The sequence below is a fragment of the Littorina saxatilis genome, linkage group LG14 (genome assembly GCF_037325665.1).
Source record: "Littorina saxatilis isolate snail1 linkage group LG14, US_GU_Lsax_2.0, whole genome shotgun sequence".
Classification (NCBI taxonomy): Eukaryota; Metazoa; Mollusca; class Gastropoda; order Littorinimorpha; family Littorinidae; genus Littorina; species Littorina saxatilis.
Genome location: NC_090258.1, coordinates 33,107,892 through 33,122,548, shown reverse-complemented (window position 1 = coordinate 33,122,548; position 14,657 = coordinate 33,107,892). Strand labels below are relative to the sequence as shown.

The window sequence follows — 14,657 nt, the reverse complement described above, 5'->3', positions numbered from 1 at the left end:
ACACAAACACACACACACACACCATTTTGATACAGTGATATGCATAGACACACACACACAATTACAAGTCTAAGTTTAACCTGTTCATGTTAATGAGAAAACAGTGTGATCGTTTCTGGTTTAAAAGAATTAACAAGGTAATTCTAGAACTGAATAATCTGCAATGGCCCTTTTTCCCTCAAATGTCTGGGACAGATTTTCACCCAATGTGCAGTGAAGATTCTACATGTAAACATCACAACAGGTGTTATCCTCTATTAGTATTTTTGTGGTCATTTTTACCATCTGCTTGCAATTTCTGCAAGCCTGCAGAAAGCGGTAATAAAACGTATCAGAGACTGAAAGTTTAAAATACAAAAACACAACAACAAAAGCGCAACAGTCTATGGGGTTTAAAATGTTGTTTTCAGTGACAGTGTACTAGTTTTATGTTTTTAAATATATACACAAGTCATTTGTATTTGCTAATTTTGTTGACATTGAGTTGTATCAGCATAAATGTTTTGTAAACTTGGTAGAAAGTGAGTTTTACTAGTCATTATTTGATTTACTAAGCCATTGCGATGTTAATCCAATTCTTCTTGGAAACTCCTACGTTCACTCATGTTTTTGCACGATCAGATTTTTACATACATGTATGACTGTTTTTACCCAGCCATTTAGGCAGCCATACTCCACTTTCAGGGGAAGAGATTTTATCCAATAAAATGTTTTGTCTTTCGTAACAGAGTTGGAAGAAGACCTTGACTCTGCTGTCAGGACCATTAGAGAGTCTGCGGAAGATGACACAGCTGCTGTGAGTTTTATGTACATTACCATTGTGATTTATGAAAGATGCAAAGGTTTAGCTCTTGCATTTGTGGTGAATAAGCAGGTTGCGATAAGTTTGAGTGCTGTAAGTTTTATGTACAAATCATTGTCATTTATGAAAGATGCGAAGGTTTAGGTCTTGCATCTGTAGTGAACAAGTAGGCTGCGATAAGTTTGACTGATGCTCAAAATTTACTGAAATAAAGTTGGACCCTTACAAGACCTCCCACAATATCTATGAAATTCGTGTCTTTTTGTTTGTTCGTTCATGGGCTGAAACTCCCACGGCTTTTACGTGTATGACCGTTTTTACCCCGCCATTTAGGCAGCCATACGCCGCTTTCGGAGGAAGCATGCTGGGTATTTTCGTGTTTCTATAACCCACCGAACTCTGACATGGATTACAGGATCTTTTTCGTGCGCACTTGGTCTTGTGCTTGCGTGTACACACGGGGGTGTTCGGACACCGAGGAGAGTCTGCACACAAAGTTGACTCTGAGAAATAAATCTCTCGCCGAACGTGGGGACGAACTCACGCTGACAGCGGCCAACTGGATACAAATCCAGCGCGCTACCGACTGAGCTACATCCCCGCCCGAAATCGGGTCTTAAAGGGGAAGGGTTGGGCTTGGGGCATCCTAAAAGGGGTTAAATATACAGATATTGTGAACAACAGACATTGCAAAAGCAAGGTCTTTAACAAAAAAAAAGGGAGGGGTGTTAAATCGTTTTTTTTTTTAAATGTGGGTTCAATGTTCAGGGTTTCATTTACTAGTGCACCCTGCGCCATTGGCGCATTAAATCTGAAAATGTCCCATCACAATTTGCGTCAGTGCGTCAAAGGGCGCATTGAGATTACGTTCTACTGCGCCAGCAAATGTACACTTTACATCGGATTACACACACACCCACACACACACAATCAATCAATCAATATAGCGGCTAATTCTCAGATGGCACCGTATTGCACTATTTTACATCTTTGGTCAAAACGCGTACTGGCCTCTTTGGCGCTTCTTGCCTTCGACTATGTCCCATCGGAATTTGGTTGAGGGGGACAAATGTCCCATTGCCTTTTTCTCCCAGATTAAACCCTGAATGTTACAGACATTATCAACAAAGAGATCTGAAAAAGCCAGGTCTTAAAAGAGGCTTGGAGTGGGGTTAACTTGGGCTGATGGGGTCTATGTCGACCAAAAGAGCGGGATTCCCTGTAGGTGGAGTTCCTGTAGGTGGATTCCCTTTATACAGGGAATACCACAGGGTGTAATTCCTGTAGCGTTTTGCTGATATCGCTTAAAGTCACGTGATGCTTAGCGACATCGGTAGAATTTGATGTTTTTCGATCTTTTTTGATATTTCTTAAAAATTTGAGTAAGGTTTGCAAGTTTTATTGAAAAACTCCACCCTGTGGGATTCCCTGTATACAGGGAATCCCCCTACAGGAACTCCACCTACAGGGAATCTCACTCTTTTGGTCGACATAGACCCCACCTGCTCCCGAGTACCTTCAATCCTCCCCTGGACCTGTACACCCAGCCCTCCGACCGTCCCCTTCGTTCTGCTGCTGACCCACTCCGCCTTCACATCCCTCGCTTGAAACTCGCATCTGCTGGTCAGCGTGCATTTCCCTCCGCGGGCCCCTCCGTCTGGAACTCCCTGCCGCTTGAGCTTCGCCAGAGCCCCTCTCTTGACGCGTTCAAGAGTAGGTTGAAGACTCAGTTCTTCCCGTAGCTGGCTGCGACTTTCATGTTCGACGTGATGTGTTGTGCCCCAAAAGACATTCTTATGCTGTGCTCTGTGAGAGGTGTTTTCTTTGTGTTTAATATTATTTTGTTTGGACCTAGCTATTGATGTGTACATTGTTGTTAAACAGTTGTTTGTTGTATGTTTATCAGGGTTTGCTAGTGTGTGATAGGGTTCGTGTCCGTCTGTAGATGTTAGTTTCTTTGTTAGTCCTGTGTTGACAACTCTTCGACAAGCGCTTAGAACTGTACCCACGGAATACGCGCTATATAAGCTTCATATTGATTGATTGATTGAACTTGGGGGTGTGTTAGAAGAGGGTTCCTCTGCGTAGATGAACATTGAGAGAGATGAATGTTTGTCAAAACAAATAGAAAACACAACAACCCGTTTGTGTCAAATCTCTATCACATTTTGGTCAGACTTCATCAGGATGGTGAGGATAAGTTAGTAATGATGGCACAGGATGTATAGTGTATTTATGATTGATATTACGTCAGTTAAGATGAATGTTTGTGTGTGATTTTAGCAACAACGGGAGTCAGAGGTCAAACCCAGTCTGGTTCTGAAGCCTGAGGTGGTGGACGACTTCCTGCGCAACTTTCTGGTCCGCATGGGGATGTCTCGCACTCTGGACTGCTTCCAGACTGAGTGGTGAGTGTGTGTGTTTGTGTGTGAGCACTCAGTGTTTCTCTGTGTCAGTGTGTGTGTAAGTGTGTGTGTGTGTGTGTGTGTGTGTGTGTGTGACACTTTCTGGTTCGCATGGGGATGTCTCGCACTCTGGACTGCTTTCAGACTGAGGGGTGAGTGTGTGTGAGTGACACTTTGTGGTTCGCATGGGGATGTTTCGCACACTGGACTGCTTCCAGACTGAGTGTTTAATTGTACGTGTGTGTGTTTTAATACTCCTGTGTTTCTGGTACAGTGGTAGGTGATAATCCTGACTGTACCACAAGCAGAACCTTTTGGTGTCATTGTACGGCATTTAGCTGCTGTGAGACTGTGCTCATACATGTACTTTGTCTCTCTGTCTGTCGGCCCATCTGTCTTCATTTCTTTCTGTTTACCTTTTCCTTTCAGAGATTTGTTACCTTCCAAGTTCTGTGAGCGTACGCCCTACAACAGTGTGTATGTTTATTTATCCTACATACGTGAGAGAGACACTCGTGAGATAATAATAGGATGGATAACCTGACAAAGAACCGCCTCAAGCGCAGCAGCTTCTTACATGAAAGCAAGAGACTTGCCAGAGAGCACCAAGCCTCTGTACCTCCATCAGCACTACCAATCAGTTTCTCAGATCTGCCGCAGCCATGGAATGAAGACTACAAGAATCTTCACATCTCCACCACAGTCCCCTACGTTACCTCAGGAGATTCCCAGAACGACACTGCCAGGCGCACCCGAACACTCGCAATGATTGCTGAATGGTACCCTGAAGACGCCTGGATTCATGCGTATGCAGACGGTTCAGCAACAAACGCCGTGGCCAATGGAGGAGCTGGTGTACTTGTCAGATTTCCTGAGGGGCACACGCCTACAGCAGGGATACCAACAGGAAAGTACTGCTCAAACTATGCAGCAGAAGTTCAGGCCATCATGCAAACAGCCTCCATGATTCTTGACTCGGAAAGCAAATGCCCCTAAGTTGTTTTCCTCTCTGCATGATGCACTGTCTGCCTGGGAAGCCCTTGCAGGAAACAAACTTCCTCGTGTGATGGAGAAACTCCAGGAGCTTGCCAAGACTCGACGAGTAGTCCTGCAATGGGTTCCAGCACACTGCGGAATTCCAGGCAATGAAACAGCTGATGAGCTCGCCAAACTCGGAGCCAGGGAGGAACAACCAGACAACCCGGTCAGCTTCGCTGAAAAGAAAACCCTCGCGAAGGCAGCAATGCGACCACAATCCACGAGAGACGCATATCATCTCCTTGAACGATGGCAGCAAGTAGTGATCATGCGACTACGAACGGGTCACTGTCGCCTCAACGCCCACATGTTCAGGAAGCTGAAGCTGACCCCATCACCAACCTGTCCCTGTGGTCTGGAAGACCAGACTCCAGAACATGTCTTTATGACATGTCCCCAACTCAAACCAATCAGAGACAAAGTGTGGCCAGCATCAGTCCCTCTCCGCACCAAACTCTATGGGAGTAGACAAGACCTGGAAGCCACGACGTCATTCGTCTCGCAGACTAACCTGATGGTGTGACGGCAAATGCAAGAAGAAGAAGAAGATAATAATCGTTCAAATCACACGTGTGTATATCATGTAAATGAGGTCATGTCAAGCAAGTCTGGCAGGGACCTGTTTTCCCCTGCTTATGATGCCAAAGTCACCGAGACAAACGTCATTATAGAAAAAAAATGCGCCCTCTAATTACCCTCCATGAATTTTTACAACTAACACGTCACGCCACACTTTCAGTGTGACGTTTCTTTACTTTGACGTAATAGATTGCACGAGTCTTTGGAAGAGATCGAGGTTCCAAAACAAGCGTCTTCAATTTAGCTGCAGGACATTTTCAGTAAAATAACACGTAGGTACAGTATGTAGGATAAACAGAATACTATACATGGCTTGCTGTTTCATACCAGATTTACACTCATTGCTTTTTCAAATAGTGAACAGCTCGCTTTCGCTCGCAGTTCAGTATTTAAAAAAACAACTCGTGTAAATCTGTACGACACAGCAAGCCATCAATGTTCTCTATGTATTCATAATCAAATGTTAATTCATATTCTACAAGTTTTGAATATTAGCATCTGATTTTCAGAAAGAATTCTTGTCTTTTAAATGATCAGCACATGATGCCGCACATATTTTCATGAGTTTCACAAGATAATGATTCCATTCTGAACTGTGTTTTCTACTCTTTAGGTATGAGCTACAGCAGCGGGGCCTGATGCATGAAGAGGACATAGGTATTGTGCCAGACATCTACAGTCGTAACAGCGACCTTGACAGTGAGGTCAAGTTCCTCAAGCAAGAGGTCACCAAGTACATGAACGCTGCTCTGTGAGTATAAAACTGAAGAAGTTACTACAGAAGAAAAGTAAATCTGTTCTTTGGAGAAGTCTAAGAAACAAAGGGAGGCAAGCGCTCTTGATATTGAGAACAACAGTAAGGGAGAGTTGTGAGGAACCTGCAGTCTCCTGGCACCTCAGAGAATGTCATTTCAGTGTTAAGACAGGTGTGAAGCCTAGCGGTTAGGATGTTGGCCTTTCCTGTGGAAGGTTCAGGGTTCAAATTCTTTTTTGTGCTTCTGACGAGCAAGCATAAAATTCTCCCGGTGTCTCATACTGCAGATAATACTGTGAACTGGCTCTCCCTCTAAACCTCTCTCACAGGCTCTCCCTCTAAACCTCTGTCACAGGAAATTAAGCCAAGGAGACGGTTCCATCAAATATGTTGTTTGCTACTCGTAAATGTACTTGCTTCTGACAGGCAAGCACAGAATTCTCTCAGTTGCAATGTTGTTCCAAGAATATGATGACAATAGGTCGGTTAGACCTGGACTGAAAATATGCATAGGTCTAATTAATGTCTTGCATGGCTCCCCCAAACATTTTTCAGGCAGAGAGAGCTCCCACATTTTGAAAAATTATTAGACAATTGACCGCCTGGGGTTAAGAACAATGCATATAGGTCAGTTGGACCTGGACTAAAAATATGTAAAGGTCTAAATGTCATGGCTACCAAAATATTTGTCAGACAGAAGAGCTCCTACACATCAGAATTATCAGACAATTGACCGGCCGGGGTTCAGAAAAATGCATCAGATGAAAAAAAAGTATTTGTTAAGGAACGAAGACTGAGACCTGGGAACAACACGAAGAAGAAGAGAACTCTCCCTCTAAATCTCTGTCACAGAAAGGCCAAGGAGAAGGTTCAGTTTTGTTGTTTACTGCTCGCAAATGTACTTGCTTCTGACAGGCTAGCACAGAATGCTTCCGGTTGTCGTGCACTGCAGAAAATACACTGATTAACAAGTCGCGTAAGGCGAAAATACAACATTTAGTCAAGTAGCTGTCGAACTCACAGAATAAAACTGAACGCAATGCAACGCAGCAAGACCGTATACTCGTAGCATCGTCAGTCCACCGCGCACGGCAAAGGCAGTGAAATTGACAAGAAGAGCGGGGTAGTACTTGCGCTGAGAAGGATAGCACGCTTTTCTGTACCTCTGTTCGTTTTAACTTTCTAAGCGTGTTTTTAATCCAAACATATCATATCTATATGTTTTTGGAATCAGGAACCGACAAGGAATAAGATGAAAGTGTTTTTAAATTGATTTCAAAAATTTAATTTTGATCATAATTTTTATATATTTAATTTTCAGAGCTTGTTTTTAATCCAAATATAACATATTTATATGTTTTTGGAATCAGCAAATGATGGAGAATAAGATGAACGTCAATTTGAATCGTTTTATAATTTTTTTTATTTTTTTTACAATTTTCAGATTTTTAATGACCAAAGTCATTAATCGAAAATTTTTAAGTAAATTTTCATTTCATTAATATACTTACCCGAATCACATAAAGAGCATTGACGCAGTCTGAATAGCTAAGGTCTGAAAAGGCTACCCGTCTTAAAGTTTAAAAGGGAAGCAACCCAACCACAAAAAAGGTAAACACAGCTATGGCAATGACCATATACCCGGGGAGTTACCTCCCCTGCTGGGTATGTGATGTCACTTCCGCTGCTACACCACGTGGTATACTCATTCGACTTTAAAGAAAACTAAAAAATCATAAGCGGGGTTGGCGGGAGGGAATACACTATGTGATTCGGGTAAGTATATTAATGAAATGAAAATTTACTTAAAAATTTTCGATTAAATTACATATTCTTACTCCGAATCACATAAAGAGCAGATAGCATCAACAAGGCGGTGGGAATGAAAAACCAAACTCACTCTTAAAACCTTGCCAAAAAACTGGCCTGCTGCCAAAAGGTCAGGAAAAAGGCTCAGTGAGAAAAAAAATCTAACTCACCCTAAACCCTAGCCAGGAACTGGCCCACTGTCAAAAAGGCAGGTAAGGGCCTGAGACCCATCCTGATTGACAGCCCAGATGTCTCTCAGGCAAAAAAGTTGCGAAAGACAACATCAGAGAGCCAGAAATCTGAGCCCAGCACTTCTTCCGATCTCCTGGACCAAACGACCCAGAAAGAGACCCCAGCCTTGGATTAACCCGAGCCGAGTAGGGGGAAAGACAAGGTGCCCCCCCCCCCCCTTTCTATTGGAAGGAAATGCCGCCCTAGAAACGATCCGTGCATAAGGATGTCCACTCAGAACAGTGAAGGACAAACCTCACGTAGACCGTAAGACAATCATGCCAAAGTACGCAAACCTTGGGATGGAGTGAAGCCCGAAAGGACTGTGAGATAAAAGTCAGCTCCAGAAAAGAGTGATTAATATCCACCAAGATAGAGAGGGAGACAACTGAGTACAAGGTACCAGAGCCCACCTCGACAGGGAAATCCCGAAAAAGAGACGTTCGCCGGTAATCCTCTACCAGTCGATGCGAAAGCAGAAAGAGAGGTAATACGAGGAAGTAGATCGCGTCTGACTAACTCTGAAAGACTGAGAGTCGGACGTAGAGATCAACGGGCAAACGCCGTAGTCATAGTTGCCTGTGGTAGAAGGGTGACTGTAAAAGGAAACCCGACCCAACGGAAGTCGTCCTGATTCACCTCGTGCTAGGACGAGGAAGAAGAGGAAGAGCCAAATCCGAAGTCACAGGAACCGAAAATGCCATAGCCGCCCACGCTAGACAGGAGGCTATAGCTTGGGCTAAGGCTGAAAGCCATGAAGCCCGAAGGACAACCATGTACCAAAGTACCAACAGTACACAGGTAAACATAAGAAACGTAAGTTTCGGCTGACAAACAAGATGCTGGGCTAAAAGCCCACAGCAAAGAAAAACCGGAACATTAGCTAACCCTCTGCCCAAAAGGAGAGGAGTAGCCAAAAACCTGAGAGAGGTGTTAAGCCACAAAGAATGACTCCTCGAACATACATTGCCAAAGACAATGCCCCCTCAGGAAAATCTGAATGTTACTTCCGAGGCCAACTCAAGCGCAGCTTAAGTTTGGACGAAACACCAGAACAAGTCTGATCGCTAGAGAAAGACAGAGTCAGCCTCGGCGAAAGACAAACCAGGAACAAGTCCAGAAGCTTGTGGCCAAAAGTGAGAAAAGACGGGGAAGCCTAACGACAGGAGACCCCACTCGAACGGAAATCGTCCTATCTCATCTCCTGCTGAAGATGAGAATAAAGGAAGAAAGTCTAAGTCCGAAGCCACAAGAAAAGGGAAAGCAACAACCATCACCGCCAACAGGTGGAATGGCTGTTGCACCAGCCGAGGCTAAAAAACCTGGATGCCCTAAGGTCAGCCGTTGTTCCAAACTCAGACGTAGCTATGAAGCGTCTGTGAAAGAAACAACCTCTCCGGTAAAACCGGAAGTGCCACAGCAGCAGCCCGTGGCTGAACTACTGTTACACTCACTGAGGACTGAAGCAGTATACCCGAAGAACAGCGCTAGATCAGACCAGAAGAGACCTCAGCGGGTGCTCGAGCTGATGGGCCTAGATCACTGTTAAAAGATCGGACTCAAGCATAAACAAATATGCCACATAAGATCGATGGGAGTCGCCCGACCTCACTACTCCCACAAATATTGGCTGTGTCCAGAGACCATCCAATGAAAATTGCAAGCAGGAGACCCCCCGCCATTGCCCAAGCGGAGGGCGGAGGAGGGGGGTGTGTGATCGGGGGCACTTCCTTGTGGGGAGAGGCTTGCTGCTAGGGCTGCCCTCCTTCCTGCCCAAAAGTGATCTATTTCTCGACAATCGAGAATCAGGCAGAGACTGCCTATTGGCCTCCGGCTTAAAACGTCCCGAGGCCTGAGCATGCCTCCCATGAGGAGGCTAACTCTGCTTTAACCCTTGTAGAGAGAAGTCAGTGATCTGCTGATCTCTATTCAACTGAATCTACCTTTCTTTTCTGGTAAAAACACCAAAGTTCGAAAAGTAGGTCCCTCTACCCCGAGCAAAGCCCAAGTGTCTCTCCTAGCCTGCTCAGAGAACTGAGAATGCGAGAGAAACGAGTCCCTCCGACACCTGACTGAAAATGAGGTGAAGGGAGGACAGCCCCTTTTTGCACTTCGTTCGCCCTAGCAGGGCTGACTAACAGAGTGGAGATGTCATCAGAGTCCTGATACACGCTAAGTGTGAAAGGTTCAGTGACTCCGGGAAAGAGCGCGAGGGCGCTCTGACGATCATCTCCGACTGAAAAAGAGGCAAATTCCAAAAACTGACGTCCAAAATCCTCTAAGTTCCTGCATTACCAGAAAGGTGTATGCGGAAGAGCAAAGACACCAGCAAGTTCCGACCCAGCTTCAGAGAAGAGAACTTCTTATAACAAGAAGAAACCAAAACCGAAGCCTGTGTAGCCGAAGACAGCCAAGGCTGAGCGTGTTCCGGAACTGACCCGTGAATAACGAGTAGCAGAACCGGAACCCGTGGATACCACTTCAGGTAGGAGATTGACGAGCCAAAAACCTGCGAAAGGTGGTACCCACATTGAAGGTGACTATTGAACCGGAAGTAGGAAAAAACTCCTCCTTCGCGGAACGGAAGTCCGACATCGCTGAATGCAACCAAAGAGGAAGCCGATGTACCTCCATAAAATATGTGGAAGTAACCTCCGTCGAGACCTCGAGAGAAGCCAAGAGCTTCGACGGAAATCCAGAACATGTCTGATCATTGGCTAAAGACTGTATAACAGAATAGCCAAGAGAACTGACACGGCCTAAGTCACAGTAGCCAGTGAAAAACTACTGAACGGGATGACCGGAAAACCGGAAACCTGTCCACCCGGAAACCGTCCTGTCTCAACCCCTCCCGTAAGGGGGTAAGAAAAAGAGGAGGTAAAATCCGAAGCCACCAGAACTGACTAGACAGTAGACGCAACACCCAACCAGTGAAGAGACTACTTGTCACGGCCGAGGCTGAAAGCCTGAATGCCCGTAGGCCAGACAACGGTCAACTCCAGGAAAGAACACACAGTGTAATTACAAAGGAGGACTTATGCTTCCGGTAAACCGGAAGCGCAGCGCCAGCGGCTACCGCCCTTGTACTGAAAACGCCGATGCCCGCAACGGGACAAAGGAGAGAACAAAACAGTGCCGCCGGCGCTGAAAGGGAAGCCGACCCAACACCAGTATGGTGAAAGGAAGATTGCCCTAACAGCCCATAGGGCGGATGCACATCCTCGCTCACCAACATCCGGAAGGAGTGTTCGTAAGAGGAAAAGCGAATCCGGACTGAGCCGGAAACACAGCTGACGAAACCGCACCATGATGCGGAAACGAAGGTTGCGATGACTGGGGCCGGAAGCCCGAACGCCCATAGGCCAGTCAGCGGTCAACTCCAGGGAAGAACACACAGTGTAAATACCAAGGAGGACCTATGCTTCCGGTAAACCGGAAGCGCAGCGCCAGCGGCTACCGCCCGTGCTCTGAAAGCGCCAATGCCCGCAACAGGACAAAGAGAGGTCAGAACAGTGCCGCCGGCGCTGAAAGGGAAGCCGACCCAACGCCAGAATGGTGAAAGGAAGACTGCCCTAACAGCCAACTGACTGCGTGTCAGAATAGTCGGGATGACCTTGACCAAAGTCAACTGAACCAGAGGCAAGCTGACGGTCAGGATAAGCCGAAACCGGAAATCCGTCAGACCGAAAACCGTCATGTCCCGTAACCATACCAGAAGGCAGGGACGGGAGCGCTGACGACAAGCTTGAAGCCGCCGGAACAGGAAGGGGTGTCGACCCAACACCATAGTGAAGAGAAGAATGCCCCAACTGGCCATAGACAGGAAGCTGACTCTCAACCACGGACATCCGAGAAGGAGTACCGGGAAGAGAGAAAGCGGATCCGGTCTAAGCCGGAAACACGGCCGGCGAAGCCACACCTTGATGTGGAAACGCTGGTCGTGATGACTGGGGCCGGAAGCCCTGTTGCCCGGAGGCCAGTCCACGGTCAACTCCAACCACTGCCGCTGAATGGGAGTGGAAGGAGGACCTTCGCTTCCGGGAAAACCCGGAAGCGCGACTTCCGAAGGAAACCGCCCTTGCTCAGAATCGAACTCACGCTGAATGGGTATTGAACGAAACTGAGCAGGAAAACGGGAGTGACCCGTGCCAGGTGAGCTCCGTATCTACAGACACCATCCGTTGGCTTCACGAGAGCCAGAGGACAAGCTCGACATACCTTGTAAGCTTCCTGCAGAAGCAGAAGCAGTAGTAGAAGTTCCGGTAACACCGGAAGCCGTCGCAACAGGAAAGGAAAAAGACGTCAAAGAGCGGACATCGCTCCCTGCCGGCGGATGTAAAATGGTTTCCTCGGGAGTAGCACGCTTCAAAACGTCGCGCACTAAGTTGCGAATCTCTGTAACTAAGGAGCTCAACAAAGAAGAAACAAGAGAGGCTTGCCCGTCTGACGAGGACGAGCAAGCCGCCGAAGTGACGCAAGCAGTAGAAATACCGCTCGCGACAACGAGTTCCCCGGGGGGAGAAAGGTAACAGACATGACAGTGTTATTCTCTTTGTCCGAAAGGACAACTAGCACAGGTTTAGAACCTTAAGAAGATGATTTAGGCTTAAACTTGCCCTTAACATCGCCCTTGCCACGTCTACTCGCGTTATACGCCATGCCGGCCAAAATGCAAATGGCGGCCAACACAACAACAACAGTTACTGACGAAAATTCACAAGTCCAAAAAGGACGGAAAGTTATCAATAACAAGCCAAAAGTTCTTACGAAAAGCAAGATAAAATGGAAAGAGCTCACCAACTACCAGGTAGAAGATAAGCAGACGGGTAGGTGGTCGGTGGGTGTTATGAAAACTCCAACAACGCACACAGAGCCTTTGGAAACACGACCTCTCGTCAGAACTGAAAGATGTCGAATGAGTATACCACGTGGTGCAGCAGTGGAAGTGACGTCACATACCCAGCAGGGGAGGTAACTCCCCGGGTATATGGTCATTGCCATAGCTGTGTTTACCTTTTTTGTGGCTGGGTTGCTTCCCTTTTAAACTTAGCTATTCAGACTGCGTCAATGCTAATATGTGACTCGGAGTAAGAATATGTAATTTAATTAATTTTTAAGCCACCACGCTGAAATGCAATACCGAAGTCCGGGCTTCGTCGAAGACTACTTGACCAAAATTTCAACCAATTTGGTTGAAAAATGAGAGCGTGACAGTGCCGCCTCAACTTTCACGAAAAGCCGGATATGACGTCATCAAAGACATTTATCAAAAAAAAGAAAAAAACGTTCGGGGATATCAACCCCAGGAACTCTCATGGAAAATTTCATAAAGATCAGTCCAGTAGTTTGGTCTGAATCGCTCTACACACACGCACGCACGCACACACACACACACATACACCACGACCCTCGTTTCGATTCCCCCTCGATGTTAAAACATTTAGTCAAAACTTGACTAAATGTAAAAAATGATTAACCTTGCTTTTAGTGAGACAAACAATCCACACATAATTATGCTCTGCATGTTACAGACACCCCTCTGCTAGTGACTGGCCCATAAAGTCACAAGGGGAGCATGTTTGGATTGTTTTTCTAACTTAAAGCAAGGGCATTCACTCTTTCACAACCCATACAAACCCGACAGAGTTCTTTCCAGAATCCGTCTATTCTTTCACCACAGAAAATACATAGAACATTCCCTGTAAATCTGGGTCGCAGGAAAGCGAAGGAGACGTACGTCAAACTGCGCAAGGAGCGCGACTACCACCGCATGCACCACAAGCGCGTGGTCCAGGAGAAGAACAAGCTCATCGACGACATCAAGCGTCTCAAGCGCCACTACGTGCAGTTCGAACCCACCCTGCAGCAGCTCAAGAGCAAGTACGAGGTGGCTATGAAGGAGAAGATGCTGGCCCGCCTGGAGCGTGACCGAGCCGTGGGTCAGGTGACCGGTCTGCAGAGCACCCTCAAGAGCGTGGAGCACCTGAAGGGTACGGGTGCTAGCACTGCGTCTATCAGGGGTATGTCTCTTTTACTTTGTACAGTGGAACCCTCCTTTTTAAGACCTGACTTTATCGGATTTTTGGAGGTCTAGAAAGGGGGGGGTTCACTGTATTTCTGTGATTTTGTAGATACAATGGAACCCCCCCTTTTAAGACCCCCCAATTTAAGACCCCCTCCCTTTTAAGACCCTGTTTCCTCAGACTTTTATTCATAAGCTCTGTAATTAACTTTTCCCCTATTTTAAGACCCCAGAATCCTTGTTCTGACCTGATTTCTTGGATTTTTGGAGGTCTCAAAAAGGGGTTCCACTGTATTTCTGTGATTTTGTAGATTCAGTACTCGACCCTTCTTTTAAGCATTTGTAAAAGAAACTTGGGTTATAAAAGGAAAGGAGTCTTAAAATGTAATTAAGTTCATTTCAAGATGTTATTAACAGTACGTCTGGAAAACTAGGGTGGTAAAAAGGGGGGTACTACTATATCTCTGTATTTTTGCAGATAGAAAGATATTGGATAGCCAGACTAAAGAATAGTTTGGAGTTGGACAGATGAGCGCACCCAAATATACGCTTTTATGAGCATGGAAAGTACAGTTTTATTGAATTATGCTGTGCATATTTTCCAAATGTGCACTTTTTAAGTCTTTAAAAATATGTAACTTTAAGCCTCAGCTTTGCACTCAAAATGTCTAGCTATAGATGATGCAGCAATTTTCTTTCTGTAAATTTGAAGCTTTTTTGTCAAAAAGACCATCGCAGATGTCACTGAATAATTTATCTCATCTAATTTGCCGTGACAGACGTAAACAGCAGTGTGACAGGCCAGCGTCAAGGTTACGGTCAGTCAAATGATCAAGGCCTGGGACCAACACAGCGCATGCTGGTCGAGATGCACAAGCAGTCTCAAGTGGCAGAGGACGTTGGGGCATACCCTGAAAACTTCAAGCGACACCCCAAGGTAAAGTGTGTTACACGTGTTGTAAAATTTAGAATGTTGAATACTGTACAGTCTGGCACAGTGGCCGGGTGGATAAGACA

General features: G+C 46.0%; 1 protein-coding gene across 1 annotated transcript in view; it reads left to right on the top strand.

The window, feature by feature from the left end:
• LOC138947607 (sperm-associated antigen 16 protein-like) overlaps nt 1-14,657 on the top strand; it is a 29,444-nt gene that overhangs the window by 1,835 nt on the left and 12,952 nt on the right. The window contains exons 3-7 of the mRNA XM_070319119.1: nt 729-796; nt 3,086-3,210; nt 5,438-5,575; nt 13,337-13,638; nt 14,420-14,577. Of these exons, the coding sequence (XP_070175220.1) occupies nt 729-796; nt 3,086-3,210; nt 5,438-5,575; nt 13,337-13,638; nt 14,420-14,577 (791 nt within the window). The remainder of the gene's footprint in view (nt 1-728; nt 797-3,085; nt 3,211-5,437; nt 5,576-13,336; nt 13,639-14,419; nt 14,578-14,657) is intronic.